The sequence below is a fragment of the Bombina bombina genome, chromosome 6, assembly GCF_027579735.1.
Source record: "Bombina bombina isolate aBomBom1 chromosome 6, aBomBom1.pri, whole genome shotgun sequence".
In the NCBI taxonomy this organism is placed as follows: Eukaryota; Metazoa; Chordata; class Amphibia; order Anura; family Bombinatoridae; genus Bombina; species Bombina bombina.
Genome location: NC_069504.1, coordinates 1,029,127,334 through 1,029,152,402, shown reverse-complemented (window position 1 = coordinate 1,029,152,402; position 25,069 = coordinate 1,029,127,334). Strand labels below are relative to the sequence as shown.

Below are 25,069 nucleotides of genomic sequence, written 5' to 3'. Positions count from 1 at the left end.
TAGTGATAAACTTGGGCTGGCGAAATCTCTTATCTCCTTCCACTCTCTTTTTCTCAAGTAAAGTAGACCTATCCATATCATCAACTTCCTTTTTAATAGACTCAATTGTCTCTCTACAATACCCTCTGTGTATAAGTCTATTTGTCAATCCTTCAGAGTGTAACTGATTACTCTGTTCATTCGTGCAATTGCGTTTGATCCTGATATATTGGCTTTTTGGGATAGAACGGATTGTATGTTTTGGATGACAAGACTGTGCATTTAGGATAGTATTCCCTGCAATCTCTTTGCGAAATAATTCAACATCTACTGATTCATTTGCTATATTAGACACCAGTCTAATATCCAAAAATGGCATGGAGTTTTTGTTAAATTCTAATGTAAATTTTAAATTCATCAAATTATTCTGTAGATATTCTGTAAATTGTTCAATCAAATGTACTGGTCCCCTCCAGACTATCAAAATATCGTCGATAGGGGACACCCGGGCGGCGGCCATCTTGCAGGTCGCACTGAGCTTCAGCTCCTCAAGCTTCCTCCATTGATCTCCAATTTAAAGCTGCATTTTTACCAATGCCCTGCTTAAAATAGTGGAGAGGCTTGTCTGAAGAGGTCTGCATTCCAGAAATAGGGTTTTGGAAGGTGACTGGGCTTCACTACCCTCAGTACCGGACTTTTTACTTTGAGGCCTTCCCCTATACTAGAAGCCTCAGCCTGTCCCCACAACTAGCTGTGCCTTGAGTGCGCAGTCCTAAACCAAGCCTAACATGGGTCCAGCTGCTTTTTTGCTAACAGAGCTCAGCAAACTCTTGGATGGCTACCAAGCTGCCTTTGAAATAACCCTACAAAAGGGGCTTCGCCTACCCCCAGCTACTAGCAAGGTGGGAGTCCTGCGGAAAGACTGTGATCCTGTGGAGGCAGAGAGCGATCCCACGTCTGAGCCCCGGCTGATAATCCCCATCTTCCCGAAGGTAATACATGCCTCTGCGGCAAAGAGTTATGGGCGGTCTGCAGGACACCCAATTACCTCAATGGGGATCGGGAAACATCATAAGCTAAGAGCGGATAACATGCCCGTCCAGGAGCCAACTGATATACCTATGGATCTTGATACTTACAAATCGGATAGAGGCTTCTGCAACAAAGACTGGCATATTACAAAGAAATTTTCGCCACACGATGCAAAAAGCAGGCAAAATTCATTGTCTGCCCTGCCCATCTCAAAACAAGATCGCAGGAAGACCGCTGTGCAAAGGAGGCCTGATATAATATTGGAGATGGCTTCAGGAGGTAAATATGGGGCCTGCCTCGCCACACACCTCGGGTCTGTTTCTCTTCATACGGCAGAGATACAGCTGAGTGCTGGGGTCTGCAACAACTCCTGTGTGAGCCCGGACAGCTTGCTCTTAGCGGGAGAATGCGCCACAGCGACGGCTCCATTTTCACTTCTATTACAAGTAGCCCTGTACAGAGTTGGAGTGGGGTAAATATGTGAACTGCTTCAGTGTACTGCTGTCACTTTCCAAAAACGGCAGCTTCTTTTTCTTTTCTTTTATTGGGCTGCTGGATTTCAATAGACATGAACACTTTGGGACAGATATAATTGAGTATTGTACAGGGTTCCCTGAACCTGCCTAGCTTTGCCCTAAGTCGGACTTTACAATATATTTGTGCATAGACCCTCTGACAAGTGCCCCTATAGATCTCATGCTACTAACCTACTGTGTGGCTGTTTGTGGTGACTGGTGTGTCCTGCAAAGCTCCCATTACTTTTTCCCTGTTTATGTACCCAGTCCACTCTATGCTGTGCTTATCTGTTCTTTGCATTTATGTATTTGTTTTACACAGCAGATGATATATAACTATAGTCAAACTGACAGTTCTGATATGCCTTGTCATATAAGCATATAATGCCTCTAATAATAATGTATTATAGTATACTGTTGCAGATACAGAGAGTGTGTCATTCCCAGGCATTGTGAATGAGCGAATATCTTCTATAACTAACCCAGATATTGTATATAATCTTAGTTGCTGCAACAATTGTCTTGGCCATGTGGGATATCATCAGACACCATAAAGTACTTATACTTTTTAAATCCCAGCCTTCCTCACTAGGCTCTCCCAACTGGTCTCTTTCTCACTTCAAAAACTGTTATAATCCCCTATGCTTTTATTGTTCTCAGCCCCTATAACTACCTATCACCCAACTACATGGGTTTCCCCCCTCTTAATTTTTCTAAACTCTTGTTAATGCTTGGCACAATATGCCTTATAGCAAACAAGCTCCATTAAGATTTCTGCCCTCATAGACCCATAAGTGTACATTGAGAGATAAAAAAAAAAAAAAAAAAAAAAAAGAGGTTCATCATCAGGGATCCAAGAGAGGACCCCCTTAAGTTATATTTGCCTACTATAACCTCCATCACTCTCAAATTTAGGGAGTCCAAAAGTGGCCCCATATGGCATTCTGTAGGTTTATAATTTGTTCAGCGCACCCTGTTAGTGAAGTCGCATTAGCTTTTCTTGCATTGACTGTATTTTGGGAAACCATTGTCTCCTTTTATTGTGCATTAACTGATGTTGTATGTTTACCTACATTGAACCTCAATAAAAAAAAAATAAAAAAAATATCGTCGATATAACGACCGTAATAATGGATATATTCTTTGAAGGGATTTCTATCTCCATAGACGTGGGACAGCTCCCACCAACCCATATACAGGTTGGCATAGGAGGGGGCAAATAGTTTAGTATATTTTTTTTTTTTATTTATATTATATTTTTTTTATATATATTTTTTTTATGTTGAGTCAAACTAAATTCCTTTTCTGATAGTTAATATGTGAGTCAAACATTATATTATTATGTGTAGCATAATGTTTTCAGTCTATCTAAATAAAGAAATGTATTTTGCTGTCACTTAACACAGTAGTTGACATAATGCAGCACTTTTTTGTAATTTGATTGGTTTAATTAAAGAGGGAGTGTGTTTTCTTGCCCTTTAAATAGAGCTGCATTATGCGCAATAGTGCATGATGGTCACTGAGGAAGTTTAATATATAAACATTTGAAACGCGTTTGACCTGCTGAATTGCCTGTTGTAACCGCTTTTGCCTAACAGAGTTACTGAATACAGAATTTTTATTTCACCTTTTTGAGCCTTTGTCTCTTATTTCCGTTACATGGTTTGGAAATGTCAGTTACCGTGTGCAGTGGATGTTGCTATCATATTTAGTGCAAGTGGTGGTGGATCGTTTTAACCAATTGCACCAGATTGACTGAATAACCCAGGAGTCGTCATCGGGACGTCAGGACTTATTCAAGAGGGGCGGCACCTTACGTGAAGCGCGAGCTGAGGCCACACACAGAGCGGACGTCTGAGCGCTCCCACACTGTTGCTGTTACTTTTTGTATCCACCGGGTTGGAGAGCGTAAGCGGCACGGACTTTCCTTGTTTTGTTTAAGATTGTGGTCGTTAAAAGGCTATTTAAGCTATAAGTCGTAAGGCACCCCAGAAGTCAAATATTGTGAATATTGTGATTATAAGGCTCAATAGGTGATCTCATCTGTTACGTATTAAAGGCATAGTGTTACATTTATTATGGCAACCGAAGGATATGTGTTTCAGCAGTTTGCTGAGGATAATTCAGTACAGATGTAATTGAGCAAGAAGCTAATAAGAATTTGGACAGTTTGTTCTATAAAATGGACTCCTTGCTCAAAAAAGATTCTAGTATTGAAATGGACATTAAAAGTTTTCAAATGTATAAAAAAGCCCAACGTATACCAAGAGGGCTCCGTATCAGGAAATTTCCTTCTTTTCAGGTGACAGATCAATTATTTATTGATAAATGGAACAAAATACTTACAGAATGCTCTTTAGCATTAATTGATTTATTAATTGAATATAAAAAACAAATACATCAAGAGCTGTGTCAAGAAAAGCTTAAGTTGCAATCATATATGCGACCTTTATGTCAAGATCCTGTATTTAACAAATATGATACGAAGTTGCAGAAGGTGATTACTGAGTTTAGAGACAATCTATGGCATTTTAAAAAACAAAAAATCTTACGTGACAAACAAGATTATGAGAATGATAAAGTCTATAAATGGACAGTGTCTGACACTAGGAGGAGATATAGAAGATACAAATCAGATAAAAAAGTCAGATTTGCAGAAACTGATACGGAGTATGATTATGACTCCTCTGATTTGGAAATTTCTAGTGAGAGTCCACCATCCTCTGTAGTAACTACGTCATTTGCTCTTACAGCACATGATGATCATGCTCCCTCCACATCTTCAGCTCAGTCAAAAAACGAGAGGGGCCAACACAAGTCCACAGTGCGAAGAAAAAAGTAGGTAGAGGGGGACGTGGTAGGTCTGGAAGGTCAAGAAAATTTTCAAGAGACTGTACCCCCCAAACCTCGGCGCTATCCACAGAGGAGAAGGGCAATACCGTTTCAGAATTATACGTAGACTCTTACAATGTTATTAATTTGTCATTAGTTCAACTTTCTAAAACACAATTACAAGTTTTGTCTCTTGGTTTAGGTTTCTCTCCAACTTCTCATTTTAATTTGTTTGACACAGTAGTGGATTTGAATAGGTTCGTGAGAACCTTGGTATTGAAGAAACACTTTTTGGATGTTAAACAGCAAAGTTGTGAAGTGAGGCATGGAGAGAAACCAGAACCACTTAGATGTGGTTTTGATTTTGCTGATGAATGTGCTCTTCTAGACCTTGTAGCTATAGGTGAGGACACTAAAGACTCATATTTTAGTGTCAATCAAGATGTGTATGATCTTTCCAAATTAAAAAAGAAATTTAAGTTTCACCCAGTTAGCTCTAGGTCTAGTTCAGTTCAAGTCTTTCAGAAGACAGTTGAGACAGCTTTGAAGAAACTACATAATAATATATCCTCTGTTAACCATAAGAAGGATAATCTGTCTAGAGATCAATATCTGTCTATCAAAGAGTTAGCTAACAATAAAGAATTAGTTTTTCGAAATTCGGACAAAGGGGGAAAGGTTGTAGTCCTCAATCAGGAGGATTACATTAAAGAGGCGCATAGACAGTTACTAGATACTACAGTCTATGAGAGACTCAAATCAAATCCAGTGTTTTTCTATCAGAGAGAACTTAAAACCATTCTCAATGAGGCTTTACTTGATGGTCTTATAACGGAAGTGAATTTTGAGTTTCTATATACTGAGCATCCGATTACAGCTATTTTTCACTTTCTTCCCAAAGTCCATAAGGACAGATACAATCCTCCAGGGAGGCCAATTGTGGCTGGAATTGGCTCATTAAATGAGCCTCTCTCTGAAATGATAGATGGGTATCTACAGCCAATGGTTCTGAAACTTTTGAGTTACATCAAAGATACTACGGATGTTGTGAAGAGATTAGAGAAAATTTTATGGCAGGAGGAATTTGTTTTTGTAACCATTGATGTGGTATCATTATATACCTGCATCCCTCACGAACAGGGTATTAAGGCCATTGAATATTTTTTGAGTCATTTTTCTGATTATGATGATGTTCTGAAAAGTTTTATTATCAAATCCATTGATTATCTATTGAAACATAATTTTTTTCTGTTTGAGGGGAGTTTCTATCTCCAGAGGCGTGGGACAGCCATGGGGGCGAAATTTGCCCCCTCCTATGCCAACCTGTATATGGGTTGGTGGGAGCTGTCCCATGTCTATGGAGATAGAAATCCCTTCAAAGAATATATCCATTATTACGGTCGTTATATCGACGATATTTTGATAGTCTGGAGGGGACCAGTACATTTGATTGAATAATTTACAGAATATCTACAGAATAATTTGATGAATTTAAAATTTACATTAGAATTTAACAAAAACTCCATGCCATTTTTGGATATTAGACTGGTGTCTAATATAGCAAATGAATCAGTAGATGTTGAATTATTTCGCAAAGAGATTACAGGGAATACTATCCTAAATGCACAGTCTTGTCATCCAAAACATACAATTCGTTCTATCCCAAAAAGCCAATATATCAGGATCAAACGCAATTGCACGAATGAACAGAGTTATCAGTTACACTCTGAAGAATTGACAAATAGACTTATACACAGAGGGTATTGTAGAGAGACAATTCAGTCTATTAAAAAGGAAGTTGATGATATGGATAGGTCTACTTTACTTGAGAAAAAGAGAGTAGAAGGAGATAAGAGATTTCGTCAGCCCAAGTTTATCACTACGTACAGTGAAGAATATGCCCAAATTTGTGGCATTATTCGTAAAGCATTGCCTATCCTAGAGACAGATGATAAATTATGTGACATAGTTAATGATGGAGTATTATTTGTGTCACGTAAAGCAAAACATTAAGAGGGATTTTGTCTCCCTCTATGTTGCCAAAAATTTCTAGCCAGAATTGGTTGTCTATTAAACCAGGTTTTTTCAAATGTGGTAGTAGGAGGTGTAAATCTTGCACTTATGCTACCTTTGGTCAGAATTTTGTGTCTACTGCAAATGAAAAACAATTTAAGATACAGGAACATATAACATGCAATTCTTGCTATGTTATATACCTTCTGACCTGTAGGGGGTGCTATAGGCAGTATGTTGGTCAGACGACACAGGCTTTAAAAGATCGTTTTTTGGAACACTTGCGTTCCATAGAAGATCCTGAGTCCACTACACCAGTCTCCCTACATTTCAGAAAAGAACACGACTCTGACAGTTCCCTGCTGACATTTCAGGGTATCCAGCTGATTGCCAGACATCCAAGAGGAGGAAATAGATGTAATACTCTCAGTAAAAGAGAGGTTTTCTGGATCTTTCAGCTGGATACCAGAATGCCAATAGGGTTAAATTCTGAATGGGATGTAAAACTATTTGTGGATGCCTAATTAGTTAAGTAAAGTTTTTTATATATTTTTTTTTTATGTTGAGTCAAACTAAATTCCTTTTCTGATAGTTAATATGTGAGTCAAAAATTATATTATTATGTGTAGCATAATGTTTTCAGTCTATCTAAATAAAGAAATGTATTTTGCTGTCACTTAACACAGTATTTGTAGTTGACATAATGCAGCACTTTTTTGTAATTTGATTGGTTTAATTAAAGAGGGAGTGTGTTTTCTTGCCCTTTAAATAGAGCTGCATTATGGGCAATAGTGCATGATGGTCACTGAGGAAGTTTAATATATAAACATTTGAAACGCGTTTGACCTGCTGAATTGCCTGTTGTAACCGCTTTTGCCTAACAGAGTTACTGAATACAGACTTTTTATTTCACCTTTTTGAGCCTTTGTATCTTATTTCCGTTACATGGTTTGGAAATGTCAGTTACCGTGTGCACTGGATGTTGCTATCATACTATGGGGATAGTAGACAGTTGTGTCTGGTACTATAGAATAAGTGAATGCACTTTAAATGTCTACGTATTTAGATCTCAAAAAAAGAGGACTAATATAAAAATAATAATCCTGTTAATATGTGTTGTTCATGTTAACTCAAATAAATGAATAAGATGGTATTGATGGTATTAGTATTACTCTATAAAAAAGGGGTTAACCAAATTCGTGGTAGATAAGTTATATAATTCGTAGTACAGAGTAAGTATTAAGGACTAGCTCGACAAAAGCTGATTACAGAAATACATACTCTTTAATAACAACTATATTAAAAATATCACAGAAGTGTAATACATATATAAAATGCCTAATAGTTAAAACATTTCATCAATAAATAAATCATAAGATAAAAAATTAATATTGCAGTCTCTGATATGTAAATAGCACCTAATGTTTAACTAACACCTAATATTTATATAGCACCAATTCTGTCACAGTTCGATTAAATACTAGAGGGTGATCAGATTAATGGATAATAAAATGAGCGTTTGTATTATTAGTTAATACTGGATGCCTAGAATATAAAAAGGATCTCTCAAGAAAAACATTATGTGTGCACTAGATAAGTTAAAAAAAAAATAAAAAAAATTGAAAATGGTCAAAAAAGTATTAGAATGTATTAAAAAAGCACAAAAATAGGAAGAGTCAGTTAAACTTTGTATTGATCTTTAAAAAGTAAATGATCGTTAAAGGGACAGTTCACCCAAAAACTTTCTCCCCTTTAAATTATTCCCAATGATCCTTTTTACCTGCTAGAGTGTATTAAATTGGTTGCAAGTAGCTCCTTTACTCATATTTCAGCATTTGAAATAGCTGATTTAGCTTGTGGTTTCCCAACCTATACTGAAAGTTTTGATACTGGCGTATATGCTATTGACAAGCCTAAGTAAACACAGCCAGCAGAAGAGATTACACTCTCAGTGGGGGGCATGATAGTTAAGTAATAAAATGATAATTTTCCATTGTTCTCTCTATGTATTGAGCTTTGGTGTTCCAGACAAATATAAGATAAGGAAGCAAGTCTGTGTACATAAAAGTGATAACATAATGAGATCTGATATTACCTGAAGCTCAACCCATTGTAATAGGCTGTGGTTTCAAAGCACAAAACCAGCTACTTAATATACACAAATAAACCCTAAAATGCAACTTCTCAAATATTTTATACTCTGCAGTTGGTATAACAAGTCATTTAAGATACATTTATGGAAAAACAATTTTACAGTGTACTGTCCCTTTAAGGTAAATTAATAATGCATATGGCAAAAAGATTTGTCAGATATCTCCTGTTTGGCGGTATTAGGATGGTCAATATGACTTTATAGTAACCAATGTATAAGTTAGAGGGTACCTGCATGCCACTCACTCTCTGTTGAGAGAGGGGGCGTTGTAGATGATATGGAATTTCCAGGGGGAGAATGGATCGTCTCTCAAATTATGATGTTTGATTACTTAGTCAGTCACAATGACTGTCCGTCTGTCCCTCTGATTCAGAATACTTGAAGTATGGTTGCGGAATCCTCTAGACCGCTCCAGCAGTGTGGAGGTTAGGCAATGCGGATACGGACCGCTTACTTTTGGGCTCTTGCATGTGTATGGCGTCTGACATCACTAAAATGCAGCGTAGGCGTCTTCAGGGTGCAGCGTGGGCGTCTTAAAGCGATCAGCTGTTACCGGCTTCTGGGATCAGTCTTAAGCTATGTTATTCATTGCTGTAAATCTTCGCAATATAAATTAATTGAATACATTCTAATACTTTTTTGGCCATTTTCAAATTATTATTTTTTTAACTTATCTAGTGCACACATAATATTTTTCTTGAGAGATCCTTTTTATATTCTGGACATCCAGTATAAACTAATAATACAAACGCTCATTTTATTATCCATTAATCTGATCACCCTCTCGTATTTAATCTAACTGTGACAGAATTGGTGCTATATAAATATTATGTGTCAGTTAAACATTAGGTGCTATTTACATATCAGAAACTGTAATATTATTTTTTTATCTTATGATTCATTTATTGATGAAATGTTTTAAAGGGACGGTATACTGTAAAAAAGTTTTTCCCTTAATGTGTTTACAATTGCTTTTTTTACCAACTGCAGAGTAAAAAAATTATGAAAATTAGCTTTTTAAGGTTTATTTCTGTATATTAAAGCTCTGATTTTGTGTTTTGAAGCCACAGCCTAATAAAATAGGTTGAGCTTGTAGGTATAATCAGATCTCATTACTGAATCACATTGTGCACATATACCTGCTTCTTTATCTTATATCTGTCCTTAAAACAATCACCAGTACTTTGAGAGAACAATGGAAAATCAACATTTTATTACCTTATCTCTGCTATATCCCACTGGAGTGTAATTTCTTCTGCTGGCTGTGTTTACAAAGCATATCTATAGCTGGTACGCGCGGCCACAAACTTTCAGAATAGGTGGGGATACCACATGCTAAATTAGCAATTTGAAATGCCAATATAAGGGTAAAGGAGCTACTTGTAAACAATTTGATACACTCCAGCAGGTAAAGTGGATCATTGGGAACAAATTAAAGGGGAGAAAATTTTTGAGTAAACTGTCCCTTTAACTATTAGGCATTTTATATATGTATTACACTTCTGTGATATTTTTTATATAGTTGTTATTAAAGAGTATGTATTTCTGCAATCTGCTTTTGTCGAGCTAGTCCTTAATTCTTACTCTAGTTAATAAATGATTTGGAGAGCATAGGAGTGAAAGGCATCATGTCATAGAACTACCCTCAAAATGTGCGGCTAAATACTGCAGCTCTAGGAACAGACATGGCTGATCTAGGCTAAACTATGTCTGTGAAATGATTAGAATACAAACTGTCAAACAATAGAAATTCATGGACATTGCAGATAAAGACTGTAATTGTTTTATTATGGTAGTCAATAAGGGTGGGTTTTGTTTCACTATTCAGAAAAGTATGTGTATGTAGGGGGCTGTATGTCTATGAGGGACATTGAGAGGAGGCTGATTCACTAAGAATGGAGGATTTAATGAGTGAGCTGCACTGAATAATAGTGAAGCTGGAGTCTGTGCATCTGGTATGAATGGGTTAATCACTGTATACCAGTTGTTGGCAATAAAGGGTTAATCACTCTGTATCTTTCTGTGGAAAAAGAGGCAATTTCTGCACTTTTTTTGGTGGTCCACAAAGAGGTTAAATAGACCATCAAGTGCAAACAAATCTAAAGCATTAGCCACAGATATGCCTATGCCTTATGAAACAGCCAGCACGGCTGAGAAACGCGTAACAGTTCTGTAATAGGAGTGAATGTCATCTGCTCCTATGTTTTTAATATGATGTTGCAACTTTTAATAAACAATTTTTAACCTTTGGATTTGGTTACATGTAACATCATTGTTATTCATTATATCATTGTCATTCTGGCAAGCAGGGAGTCGCTGACTCCACACCTGGTATCAGTGAGCTGGAGCACTGAGAGATCCCAGCAGGTGCAACTAAACACAATCTAGTGCTTGACCGTTTGTGAGTACACTGTTATCTTCTTATATATCCCTTTGAGTGTAACTGTGCTGCACCTTCTTTTATTTGTCTTGTTGTAGACAGCATAAATTGTGATTGAAGTACCCTGGATGTGCAAAAAACACATATAAATTCACACTTAGAAGTACAAAATACAAAGTGTAATAGTTTTTTTTTTTTAAATCATAAAATAGACTGAACATGGGCGTTCCATAGATGAGAATTAAATTGTCTCTCAGATCCCAGTGTCATTTTCTAAATATTTACGACCTACAGATCTCACTGTTTTTATCACAACTTAAAGGGACATTAAACACTAGAGTTTTCTTTGCATAAATATTTTGATGATCCATTTATATAGCCTATACAGGTATATATTTTTTAATAAAAATGTATAGTTTTGCTTATTTTTAAATAACATTGCACTGATTTTCAGTCTCCTAACCAAGCCCCAAAGGTTTAGAAGTAGACTGTTTTCTACCTACTTCAGCTTGCTCCTGTTTGTGTAAAGGGTGTCTGCACTTTTTGCTATATAGTCACTTTCAGTGGGTGTTCCAGCTAACCTTTTCAACAGAGCTAAACTGGGAGCTTCTAAGTAAGTTTTTATATTGGAGTTTTATATCAGTATCTGAGCATATTATTCTTTATAGTAGTGTCTATTATATGCAGTTATATGAAAATTGGTGTATACTGTCCCTTTAAAAGGTGGCAAGCTTTTATCAAAATACTCAAAACACTAATTACTCTTAATAGAAAACCTATGCATATGAAAATAGCAGTGAATTTAAGGTACGGAGCACTGAAAACAGCATATTTTTTATAAGGGGTAACATTAAAGTTTAAACATACGCCGGATTCTACCTAAGTGCTTTGTCCTCCATTGCGAACTTTCACTGTTACCAATAGATGGTGCTGTACATGACGCTACTTTATGAGAAATACACATCTCTGACCAACAGATGGTGCTGTACATGACGCTACTTTATGAGAAATACACATCTCTGACCAACAGATGGTGCTGTACATTTGTTCATTTATAAGTTGTGTTAGATGGTCTCTCATTTTCCTTTACATGAGCATTTGTTTCAATATTTATTTACAAAACAAATAAAAACATTGTGTTGAAAAATTTGGATTGGAAGGGAGGCATATGCCTTTAAAGTAATCTGTGACATATTTTAAAAATGTTCTCTTACCTTTAATTTCTCTTTGTAGACAGCGATTCTCAACGCCCATTTCCTGACAAGGTGCATTAAAGGCAGTTCTCAGGGATTTAATGGCAGTGTACTGGATTCCCAGGGAAGCAAACACTAATACAAGAACTGCTTTCCAGGAACACTCCATCATTCAGCCACATTCACATAGCTTCAGTCATATGTCCGATCCCTCTTCATATGCAATAAGCTGGCAAAGAGAAAACAGTACTTATATTTAAAGACTGTTTGCTGCTTTCAGTACAAACCACAGATGTAATCACAATATAGTCAAGGAAAAGGGAGGTCTACTGGGATAGTAAAGTCAACATTAAAATGTTATAATAATAATTTCAACAGCAAATATAGGTTTGCTCTATGGTGCCGATTTACCAAGTGGTTAATCGGCCCCAATGCTGCTGTTTTCGTGCGAGCCTTCAGGCTCACCGGAAACAGGATTTAAGAAGCAGCGGTCTTAAGACCGCTGCTCCTTAAATGGTCCGCCGCCACTGAGGTGGCGAACAGCAATCAGCCCGATCCAATCTGCAGGGGGCTTGTGCAATGCTAAATGCCGACAGTGTATGCTGTCGGCATTCAGTGATGTCGGGCGGACATGATCCGCTTAGCAGATCATCTCCGCCCGACATATGATAAATCGGCCCCCAAGACTTTTATTTTAAATATATGATACTGACATTAAAAAACAAACATAACTGTTACATGATATAATAGTAACTGCACTATATAAACCAGAAACAAAATGCACTGGTGCTTCTAAACTAGAAAATATATTGTTAGTGTAAAAAAACATTTGTATTCATCAAATCCACAATTACATAAGCTGTACTAAAACTCTATCTAAGCAGGAGTAACAGAAAATAAAGTACTATAAGTCAGAAATAAACTTTCATGCTTCAGATAGAGCATGCCAATTTAAAAGATATTTTTAAAATGTACTCCTGTTATCAAATTTACTTTTCCCTTAAGTTATCCTTTGTTAAAAAGCATATCTAGGTAGACTCAGTAGCCACAATAAATTACTAGGAGCTAGCTGGTGACTGGTGACAACACACATTTGTCAATTGTCATTGGCTCACCAGATTTATTCAGCAAGCTCCAAGTAGTGCATTGCTGCTCTGGAGCTGACTTTAACTATGTGTTTAATACCATTTCAGAGGTCAAGCAACAGTGAAATAATAAAATTCCCTATCACATTAAAGCATTTTCTTGTTGCATTTTTCTGCCCATTTAAAGAGACATAATACTCATATGCTAAATCACTTGAAAGTGATGCAGCATAAATGTAAAAAGCTGACAAGAAAATATCACCTGAGCATCTCTATGTAAAAATTAAGATATTTTACCTCACAATTTCCTCAGCTCACTAGAGTAAAGGCTGTGACACACTGCAAGCGATAGAGCGTGAGGCGAAGCAGCTGCTCCGCGTCGCATCGCTTCTGAAGATCAAATATTTCGTCCCTGAGCGCTCAGCTACGCAGAGTACTCAGAGATATAAAGGCAGGACACACCGAGCGCGCACAGCCGCATGTACACGCTGCGTGCCGCTCTGCTTGCAGTGTGTCATAAGTGTCATAGCCTTAAGTGTTGTGTAAAAAGTTATCTTTCAGCCCAGCTGCAGGTAAAAAAAGAAAAAAATGAACAGCAGCCAATTGGCATCAGCAGTGCTGAGGTCATGAACTCTTTTACTGTGATCTCATGAGATTTCATTTAACTCTCATGAGATTTCATAGTAAACTTCCTTAAACTGAATAGGGAAATAAAATGAGTGTGCATGAAGCACGCTCCCTTGCAGGTCCCGGGACAGCCATACTGATTTGCTGCTTAAAGTCCTTTACAATGGGTTGTGAATACTTAGGACTTTATGAGGTAAAATATCTTTCTTTTTTACATAGAGATGTTCAGGTGATATTTTCTAGTCAGCTTTTTACAGCTATGCTGCATCACTTTCAAGTGTTTCAACATTTGGGTATCATGGCACTTTAAAGCACAATGCTGCATACAAAGAGTCCAAATCTAAGGTCATAGCCATAATGACATTATATTCTCAAAAGATTTCATGTCAATCATCAGACAGAAAAAAGGCAACACTTTGATCATTTTGTAAAATAACATAATAATAAAATATGGTACAGGACAAATACCATTTTGTATTTTCAATAATCCTTTTTTCAAAATGATAGTTGATAACACACTTACTGATCTCAGTGTACACATGGGAACTATCACAGTGTCAGATCAGTTTGTTTGTCGGATGTGTGACTGAAAATCACTTTGTGAATCCCCCAGCCATCTCAGAAGCTGTTGCTTCCTGCTTGGTCTCTTTCAAATTTTAAGAAGGGAGATTGGTTTGGTGACTTTAGACCACTGGTTTTCAAACCGGTCCCCAACAGGCCAGATTTTGAGGATTACTTTGGGTGAGAGGAGGTAAAATAACCACGTTTACTAATCAGCTGATAATTTCACATGTTCAGATGTCCTCAAATTCTGGCCTGTCAGGGAGGTCTGAGGACAGGTTTGAATACCAGTGGTTTAGAGACACAGTGCAGGCACGCACACAACTTACAGAGAGCAAGTGCTGAATACAATTGACCACAAAGTAAATTATTGATTGGATTAGGTAGAAGGTAGCACACTGATTAAAGGAAACACCTTTATTGGAGCAACGTTTCTAGGATACTTGCCCCTTTCTCAAGCTTGAGAAAGGGGCAAGTAGCCTTGAAACATTGCTCCAATAAAGGTGTTTCATTTCAGGGTGCTTCCTTCTTTTCTTGTCTATGCTATATCAGCTCTGGACCTTGGAGGGGGTCCATGAAGGTTCCAGCACCTACTATCTGCATTTAAGCAGTCTTTGTTTATATTGGGGATGTCCCTGGAGTGCGGATCCAAACAGTGACTTTTTCTATGGATTAGGTATTGATATTATTTTCAGCTGATAAATGCCCCTTAATGAATTTAACCCTGTTTTAAGGTTAATACATAGTTATAAAGCAACATTAGTCAAATCATGAAACCTTATGAATTTCAGTATTTTATTATTACACATGTCCCTTCAACAAATCTGGACTAGTACAATCAGTCAGAAATAGTGAGTTTGCCACTAGGTGGCAGTAAAGTGCCACAAACCTGAATTGCTACCCCATGTAAATAAAAATGTTTTACACAAATATATAAACTATTTACTTTTGAGAAAAAGAATCCTAAGTATGGAAAAGAGAGATTTGCAAAATGAGGTAGCTTCTGCAGTGTCTATTATGTATATTTTTTATAACTATAACAAAATTAACTGTTTATCTACTGTCCATTACACTTGCACTTACTATAAAATATAACATTGTATAATTTGAGTTTGAAACATGTAGGAATTCTTAAAAACTGCATACAGGGGAAAAGCTGCTTATATTTATTACATATGAACACAAAAATATAGAGAACTGTGGCCAGATCTGGGTCTAGACACCAACTGAATATTGACTAAGGGGTAGATTTACCAATGTCTGTCCGACATGATATGCTGTAGTGTATCATGTCCAACAGACAGCACTGAATGCCGACAGCATACGCTGTCTGCATTTATCATTACACAAGCAGTTCACCAGAACTGCTTGTGCAATGCCGCCCCCTACAGATTTGCGGCCAATCGGCCACTAGCATGGGGTGTCAATCAGCCCGATCGTATAGGTCTTAAGACCGCTGCTTCATAGCTGCTGTTTCCGGCAAGCCTGAAGGCTCACGTGGAAACAAGGGGAACAAGGGTCATGCAATAATGTCTAAACTGAAAGGAATTGAATGGAACCCAAAGGTTCTGTTGAATTTCAAGCTGCTGAAATTTAACAGGTAGTGATGGTATTAGAAAGACCCAGCAGATATTCTGGTCTGATGGAAATTTTCTTGTCCAGACATTTATAGATGAAACCATTAGCAAAGTATGAAAGATTTGCAGATTTGGTTAATCTGAAACGATGCAAATGTCGCCCACATGAAGAAGTATGGATATAGAGATGTTGGATCTTGCAAATTTATTTTACTGCTAGAAAACTCCCTAGGAGTTCCAAACAATATACATGATATTTTTTAGTATTTAGTTCTAGTGGGTAATTGGTTCCATTTAAATCCCCATCTACTGTATTGAGTACTGCAACTATGGTGTTTTAAAAAAGATAGCTCTCCTGTTCCACTCCTAAATATGGCCTAACCACCAGGATTGTTCTTCACTGGCTTTCAATTACAATTAAATTAAATGAAAATAAGGGAGGCTTTTGGTTTATTTTAGATATTCTAAAGTTCAGTAATAGGAGGATCAAGTACATATGAATTGAGAACAAGAGTAGATCTACAATCCTTAATTTTCTAATAAATTAATTTTGTTTCTAAATGTTGATAAATCAAAGTTAGGCCTTGGAACATGAAAAGGATATCATCCAAGTACATTATGAAGCTGATGCCTCTTGAACATAGCCAGACTATGACCAAACTGATAGACAAGTAAATTGCCAGGTTTTGTCTTACAGAAAAAGCAAAAAATATTTTTATTTCTCAATGGTCTAACAAGTTCTTGTCTCATAAAATATAAATGCCTTTATTTATAAATAATGGAGCAATAACAAGATAAAATTTGCCATGTTTTTATAATAAAAATATTGCTTATATAACTATCTTTGACAAAACTTGCAGTGAAACCACATGTGGACCCATTGCCTTATGTACCTAGAGGGATATAGCGGAACTGATGAAGCCCACAGACGGACACAGACAGCCAAAATGTACGTCTAAAGTTTCCATGTCTTTTTGTCAGATGCAGATACCCAGTATTTCAGGGCTGGACTGTCTTATTTAGCTTTTTAGTTAGGACCAGAATGAACATTGCTCTCTGTAAAAGGCACATTATGGGCACAGTGAGGCTGCTTCTGCAGTGGTAACTGGCCATAGGGCAGTTTATTTTGCTTTTGTAAATTCCCTAGTTGAGTGCTGCTCTTTTTGCGTAACTCTAGATCTAATTTTGATATATTCTGGAGAGAACTAACATATGGGGAAGTTTGGATCTATTCTTTTTAATATTCCTTACTATATCAATTTATTTTTCGTTGTTTCTATTTGTAGTTGATAAATCAATGGAATCATTAATGGCCTATTCAGTTATTTGAAAAATGTTGGTGACAAGACAAACCATATCTAGAAGCTTTTCCTGGCATATTTTTAAAGCTCTGTCAGAAGGTGGGAGGTGGGTGGGTGACACAGAGGCGGAGGGGGGAGGTAGTGGGAGGGGCCCCATGCTACATACAATTTTTTTAAGGGAAAGGAAGGGATGGGAAGCCACAGCAAAAGGAGATATGGAAGGGGAGTACCCTAATTAATGATCGCGGGGAGGGGGGGAGGTAGGGGGCACTACTACAGAAAACCCCCCAATGAATTACAAAAGCATAAACTATCTGCCAGTACCTAAGATGGCCTCCACTTGTAGGAGGGGGGATGATTAAAGAGATTTTGGGGTGGGGATCAAAAAAGGTGATAGGGTTGAGGAGGGATCACTACACTGCAAGGTAAGTAATAATAATAATAATATTTTTTTATTTTTAAAAAAGCCCTAAACTGTATACTGGCAGATGTTTTGAAAGTACCTAAGATCAGGTAGGGATCAGAGAGAGGGAGGTGTCAGACGGGAGGGCCATCTCTACTTTGTATCGAAAATTAACCTTAAAAGCTAATTGATTAACCCCTTTACTGTCAAGAATTTCAAGTAAGGTGCACAGCTTATAATAGTGGCATTCAATGGGAAAGCCCTGCCTGTCTGGTATTTCTAAACAAGGGATCACAGAGAAGGTTTTATAACCATTTGTCGTATGACTGCAGTAGTAGTGTAAATAACCCAAATTTTGCGATAACGTAAGCAATTTTTTTTATATCTTCATATCTTGCGGCCAAATAGTGTCATCAAATACACGAAAATCGTCCTAGATAAATACCTTGGGTTGTCTACTTTAACAATATACATATATTTCATAGGTAAATCAAAAAATCAAAAAGCTCTATTTCTGTTTAAACAGATTGATAGCAAAAGTGCTTCCCCCCGCCTCTGAAATTTCTGGTAACGAGGGGGTTAACCTAATGACTTGGGGTGTTGAAGATCATCCAGATTAAATAAACGTTTTCTAGATGTCTATTGATAGTAAGTATTCTTGATCAGTTACAGAAATATATTTAGACGATTTTTGGATTTATTGCTAAAGACTTCAGTCCCATCTTCATATCTTCAGAATTTGAGGACAGATCAGGACCTGGAGATTTCTTTGTTTCCTTTATGCCTGAGGACACATAGACCTAATTATGCGTATGATGCAGAATGTTTTTTTGTTGTTCTTTTCTTTACAGAAAGCTTGGAAAATACACATTCCCTTTGGGTCTGCCTTTTGGACTGAGGAAGATGGTCCAGTGTTTCTGTTCCCTGAACAGAGGGTAAAGAGTTTCCTCTATAATGTAGTCTAGAGGTTAAAAGGATATGTGTTTCGGACTTACAGTATGACTGGATCATATCAAATTTTAGCTGTTTGTTAAACTAGTTGAATATACTAGAAATTAAACATGTGCATTTTGGTTTATAAAAGAATGACGAATATGGCTGCGGGTAGCGACATTAAGCACTTTTTTGAGCCAGATTTATTAGCGTGAAAGTGAAACAAACAAAGATCTGTGAAAATCCAGATCTTTGTGTGTTGCACTTTTACAAGAATAAATTTGCCTCCGAAAAGAGCAGAATGCCGTTACCCGTGGCCATATTTGGCATTTGTTTCTAAAACAAATACCCAAATGCACACGCCTACTAAAAATATACTCTTGAATCTTGGCTTTAACAGCATCCTTAGTTTTAAATGTCTAATAATGAGTCCAAAATAGTATAATAATTAGTATTAAAAATACAGTAGCTTAAATAGGAAAAATAATAATTAGCAAATTCTTAGTTTGGTGGCTGTAACAACAAACAGTTAAATAAGTAGATAAATATAAATTAAGCAGGCAGTTAGAAATAAATGACGTCCTGGCAACTAATTAATTAAATGTGCTTTTGGCAGCTAGCCAACGAGCTTCTGCACTACAATGTGATGCAGGCGAAGCCAAATATAAATTTAGGCAAGCAGCCAAAAATAAATGATTATAGTGCAGAGTGACTCTATAAGGTGTAAAAGCTCAACTCGGTGACAACAAACTCAAACAAATTATCTTTGTTGCACTCATTGTTTGTTTCATGCTTTCCAGAGGAGACAGCTAACGAGATGCTGGTGCAATCTTGATGTTTGAACAGGGGAGGTGAGAAGATGGCCGTGGAGATCCAAAATGGAAGTGGATGTGTGCACATGTGCTGGGGCAATAAGCTGCCGTGACAGTGAATGGGCTTCAGGGGTAGGAAATATAAGCAATATTTGAATGATATATAAAAACTAATGCGTAGAATGAGAGTTAAAAAAACAACAACAAAAAGTCTGTATAATAACATGTAAAAAACAAAGCTGCTCAAAGAATGTTTAAAAAGGTGATCGAAAATAAGAATGCAATTTAAACCTTACAATAATGAAAGCTACCTTTATAGTATAGTGAATATTGCAACAGACCTGGAAAGCAGCAGAAAAAAATCTGTTTCCCCCCTATATAGTCAAGTACTGTGGAATCCATGTACCTGTTTGTCCGCTGGGCTGTATGCATCATTACACACTCCAATGAGTGTGTAATCACGCCCCTTTACTAGTGTGGCCAATCGCGCGTGATAATGGACTGTCAATGACCCAGAGCAAGCAAACTCTCTGTGATTTCTCTTCACCACCTCATAGGTGATGAAGAGTGTCTAATGACCACTGCTTCTTACTTTGCGAGAAGCAGGCTTGCATGTGCGAACCTGCCCCGCAAGGGCTCCGGAGCAGCTTACGTTGCTTCAGAACATTCTAGATTTTTGCAATTACATCGGCCATTGGTCTGTTAATTTAATTAATTGCTATTGTTACATAAATATTTTTAGTATTTTTATATTGTTTGAATGTGTGCATTAAACAATAATGTAGTGACAGGAAAAGCAAAATAAAAAGTCTCTGTTTTTCTAATAAAATATGTTCTCTGTAGCAAGCCTCTAGTCCCTGAAAATTACTATAGATAAGGTTGCCCATTGATGTAGGGTCATCTTATGGAAATTAAGAACTCCTGTTTTCTTGTTTCCTACAAAAATAAATAAATAAATTGTGAACTCTTCATCCAGGCTGCGACATCTTCACGTATCGCAGGAGCGGTCTTCCCCGATGCGTAGATCTAGATCGGCGGTCCTCAGTGACGGCGGTCATCACAGCGTGGAGGCTCCTCTTCATGCGATCTCTGCTGCACACTGAAGCTTGAATTCAAGATACCCTTTTATTATTCGGACACCTTGCATTCCTATTGGCTGAAATTTTCAAATCAGCCAATAGGATGAGAGCTGCTTAAATCCTATTGGCTGATTTGAACAGCCAATAGAATTTAAGCAGCTCTTATCCTATTGGCTGATTTGAATTTTTCAGCCAATAGGAATGCAATGGTACCCCAATATAAAGCGGTGACCTTGCATTCAAGCGTTAGTGTGGGATGGACGATCGCATGAAGGGGAGCCTCCAGGCCGCTGAGGACCACCGCCGCTGAGTACCGCCGCTCCGGATCTGCGCATCGGGAGAAGACCACTCTGCACCTCCGGGAAGAAGATAGAATATGTACCCGCGATGGATGAAGATGTCGCCGCCTGAATGAAGACTTCTCGCCCCTTGGCTGAAGATGGATGTCTGGACTTCAGGAACATTGAGTACATTTTTTAGGGTGCTAGGTTTTTTTTTGGTTTATTTGGGGTGTTTTTTTTTTAGATTAGAGATTTATTTAATGGGCAGCAAAAGAGCTGATTGCCCTTTTAAGGGCAATGCCCATACAATTGGGCTTAAATTATGGTAAATGGGTAGATTATATTTTTATAGTTAGATCTTTTTTATTTTGGGGGGTTGTGTGGGGGGGTTTACTGTTAGGGGGTTAATGTGTATTTATTTTTAGGTAAATGAGCTACGGCAATGCCCTACAAAAGTCCCTTTTAAGGGCTATTGGTAGTTTAGTCTTTGTCAGGGTGTTGTGAGGTACTAGATCTGTAAACCGTGAATCTCAACTGCAGACCAAGAATGAGTACACAAGATAAGGGTTTTAGGGAGACTCCTGTTATCTTGTTACAGGAGAAAGTCAGGCTGCAGTTTAGCAAGAAAGCAGCAGATAAGAGGTTAACTGCAACGTGAAGGTAAGCGTGCTTATTCCTGAGTAGTTGGCTGACACAGGATAAAGTATAGTTCATAGGTTAGGCGCCTTATATAACAGTTAAGAGGAGACTGGTGACTCACTGAGGAAGTTGGTATTAACAATAGTGATTTCTCAAGAGAATCCGTTGACTCTTAGAGGACTGGTGCTGGAGCTGCAACAGCAGCGTGTGTGAAGAGGGGAGAGGTGCTTGATGCTGCAGCGGCAGTGTCAGTGGAGGGTGTGAGCGGTTAGTCCAATCAGATTGCTGGAACAGCTGACAGGCAGTGTGCACGCTTAGCGCACTGAGAGCGGACGGCTGGTAGCCGTGAGAGACAGGATAGGCTTGAAGCAAAGTAGCCGGTAACAAGTTTTGGTTCGTAGGAATCCCTGCTACGATGTCAGCGGTTATAGCGGTTGTAGAGGTAATCTGTTGGTAGTTTAAACTGGGTTAAATAGGTGTCAATACCCAGGTAGAATTCAGTCCGTTTTGCTAACTACTTCCAGTTAGACGATGAGAATGGAGGATAAAGCACTTAGCAAGTGAAGGTATAATAAACTTGTAACTTGGTAAAGTTTATCTTTGCAGCGTTATGGCGGAGCCTGCAACAAGGTAGCTTGTTCAGTAACACAACCAAATTAATTGGCAGGTGGAAGGGGGAGGAGTAGCCTTATGAAGGTTTTGTTTAAAGGTACATACACTCTGACAGGTACCTGACAGATCCCCCCGTCAAAGGTGCTGCACGGCAGTACCAGCTGTTGGGTTTTCCGGATGATCCCTGTGGAACCGGGCAATGAGACGAGTGGCGTTAAGATTAGTGGCAGGCTCCCAGGAATCCTCATCGGCTGTGTAACCCCTCCATCGGATTAAATACTGCAACTGACCATGGTGTATCCGTGAGTTGAGTATAGCTGAGATCTCATATACACTGTCATCGACAACCACCGGGGGGGTTGGCTGGTCGGATGTCTGTTGTCTGGTGGTGAGATAGGGTTTCAGAAGAGAAACATGGAATGTGGGATGCACAGGGATCTCAGCAGGGAGAGCCAACGTGACGGCATTTTCATTTATTAGTTTAGTAATCTCGTAGGGTCCTATGTAAAGTTGGGAGAATTTCTTTGATGGAGTCTTCAGTTTTAAGTATTTTGTTGAGAGCCATACCTTATCTCCTATAAGGTAAGAAGGAGGCTTACGTCTCTTGGAGTAGTAATACTTTTTATGGGTTTGCTGAGCCAGCTTAATATTATCCTTGAGGAATATGACGATGTCTGATAAGGTTCTGGAAGTATCGTCCACATGTGGAGATGTGGTGTTGAGATGCGGGTAGAGATGAAAGGTCGGATGATATCCATAGTTTGCATAAAATGGTGAGCATTTTATGGAAGAGTTTAAGGTGTTATTGTACGCAAACTCTGCCATAGGTATGTTACTCTCCCACTCATCTTGTTGGTGGGAGCAGTAACAACGAACATACTGCTCTATCCATTGGTTGACTCTCTCCGTTTGTCCGTTAGTTTGCGGATGGAAAGCCGTACTATATCGGTGATCTATTTTCAATACGGAGCATAAGTGTCTCCAACATCTGGAAGTGAATTGTGAGCCCCTGTCAGAAACTATGATAGAAGGCAAGCCATGGAGACGTACAACATGTTTTAGGAAGAGGGCTGCGGTTTCCGAAGCTGTGGGTAATTTGTGGTGAGGAATAAAGTGGGCCATCTTAGTGAGGAAGTCCACCACGACCATGATGGTGTTGGAATGGTTAGACTCTGGTAGCTCCACAATGAAATCCAAACCCACTGTGTGCCAAGGGCTTTCGGGTATCGGAAGTGGTTGGAGTACGCCAAACGGTTTGGATCTGTCAGACTTGGATACTGCACAAACCTGACAAGACTTGATGTATGAATCCACAGTTTTCTGGAGGTTCGGCCACCAGAAGTTTCTTGTAATGAGTTCGCTGGTTTTGCGTATACCTGAGTGGCCAGCGAGCGGAGAGTCATGGTGTTCTTGGAGAATCTCCTGTCTTAAAGTAGGTGGAACATAAATTTTGCCATGTACATGATTGATACCTCTGGAATCGGGATGCTGTAGGTGTTTAGAGAGAGTGCTATCAGCTTGTTGGTGAGCCCGTAAGGTAGAGGAAGCAAGTCTAGAGAATCCCAGAAAATGATGGGGATTCAGGATACTAGAGTCCTGGACAGAGAGGTTTGGTCGTTGTAAGTATCTGGATAGAGAATCTGCCTTCCCGTTTTTGCTTCCAGGTCGGTAAGTGATCTGAAAATTAAACCTTGTAAAAAATAAACTCCAACGAGCTTGTCGGGCAGAGAGTGTTTTACAAGTTTGAAGGTATTCCAAATTCCTATGGTCAGTGTAGATGAGAATCGGGAGGATGGTTCCTTCCAATAGGTGCCTCCAATGTTCCAGAGATGACTTGATAATCAGGAGTTCCTTCCCCCCGACAGCATAATTGTGTTCGGCGGGGGTCATTAGCCTAGAGTAAAAGGCTACAGGATGTATGGGTTCTGTGAGGGATTTACGCTGTGATAAAATTGCCCCCAGGGCATACTCCAAAGCGTCAACCTCCAGAATGAACTGGAGTGTTGTATCTGGGAACCGAAGAATGGGAGCCGTGGTGAAACTGTGCTTGAGAGAACAGAAGGCCTTCTCTGCATTCGAATCCCAGAAGAACTGCTTATGGGAGCCAGTAAGAGTACTGAGGGGTTTTGCAATCTTGGAGAAACTTTTAATAAACTTTCGATAAAAGTTAGCGAAACCCAGGAACCTTTGAACATCCTTTTTACAGCGAGGTGTAGGTCAGTTGAGTATAGCTTCAATCTTATCGTTTTCCATGCTAACACCTGATGAAGAAATGTTGTAACCTAGGAAGGTTATTTCATTGGAATGGAACGAACATTTCTCCAACTTAGCATATAAGTGGTGAGTCCTAAGTCTGCCCAAAACCCAACGGACATGCTTTTTATGTTCTTCTATGGAGTTAGAGTAAATAAGGATGTCGTCCAAATAAATGACTACACATACGTCCAATAAATCCCTGAAGACATTGTTGATAAAGTATTGGAACGTAGCAGGGGCATTGCACAGCCCGAATGGCATCACCAAATACTCATAAAGTCCATATCTTGTGCGGAAAGCGGTGAGCCACTCATCCCCTTCCTTGATCCTAATCAGGTTGTACGCCCCTCTAAGATCTAGCTTGGTGTAAACAGTTGCCTTACTGAGGCGTTCCACCAGTTCGGAGATCAAGGGTAGGGGGTACCTGTTCTTTTTGGTTCTTCTGTTCAACTCACGATAGCCGATTATAGGGCGTAAAGAGTCGTCTTTGTTTTTCACAAAAAACATCCCGGCTCCTGCCGGGGAAGTAGAGGGACGGATGAAACCCTTCTTCAAATTTTCCTCCAGGTAACCCTTTAAATGGTCCAATTCGGGTTGTGAGAGCGGGTATATGTGCCCGTAGGGGATGTTCGATCCAGGTAGCAGTTCAATAGGACAGTCATATATCCGGTGAGGGGGCAGAGATTCTGCCTGTTTCTTGTCAAAAACATCCTGGAAATCCTGATATTCAATGGGGATTGCTGGGTTTGATACATGTAGTATATTCCGTTGGGGATAACAGGTATCAGTGCAGTAAGTAGAATTCAA

At 38.5% G+C, this 25,069-nt stretch overlaps 1 protein-coding gene across 1 annotated transcript in view; it reads right to left on the bottom strand.

Annotated features, from left to right (window-relative positions):
- Positions 1-12,265, bottom strand: part of LOC128664083 (carbohydrate sulfotransferase 1-like) — a 52,951-nt gene extending 40,686 nt beyond the window's left edge. Inside the window, exon 1 of the mRNA XM_053718763.1 lies at positions 12,118-12,265. Coding sequence (XP_053574738.1) covers positions 12,118-12,265 — 148 coding nt within the window. The remainder of the gene's footprint in view (positions 1-12,117) is intronic.
- Positions 12,266-25,069: the final 12,804 nt, after the last annotated feature.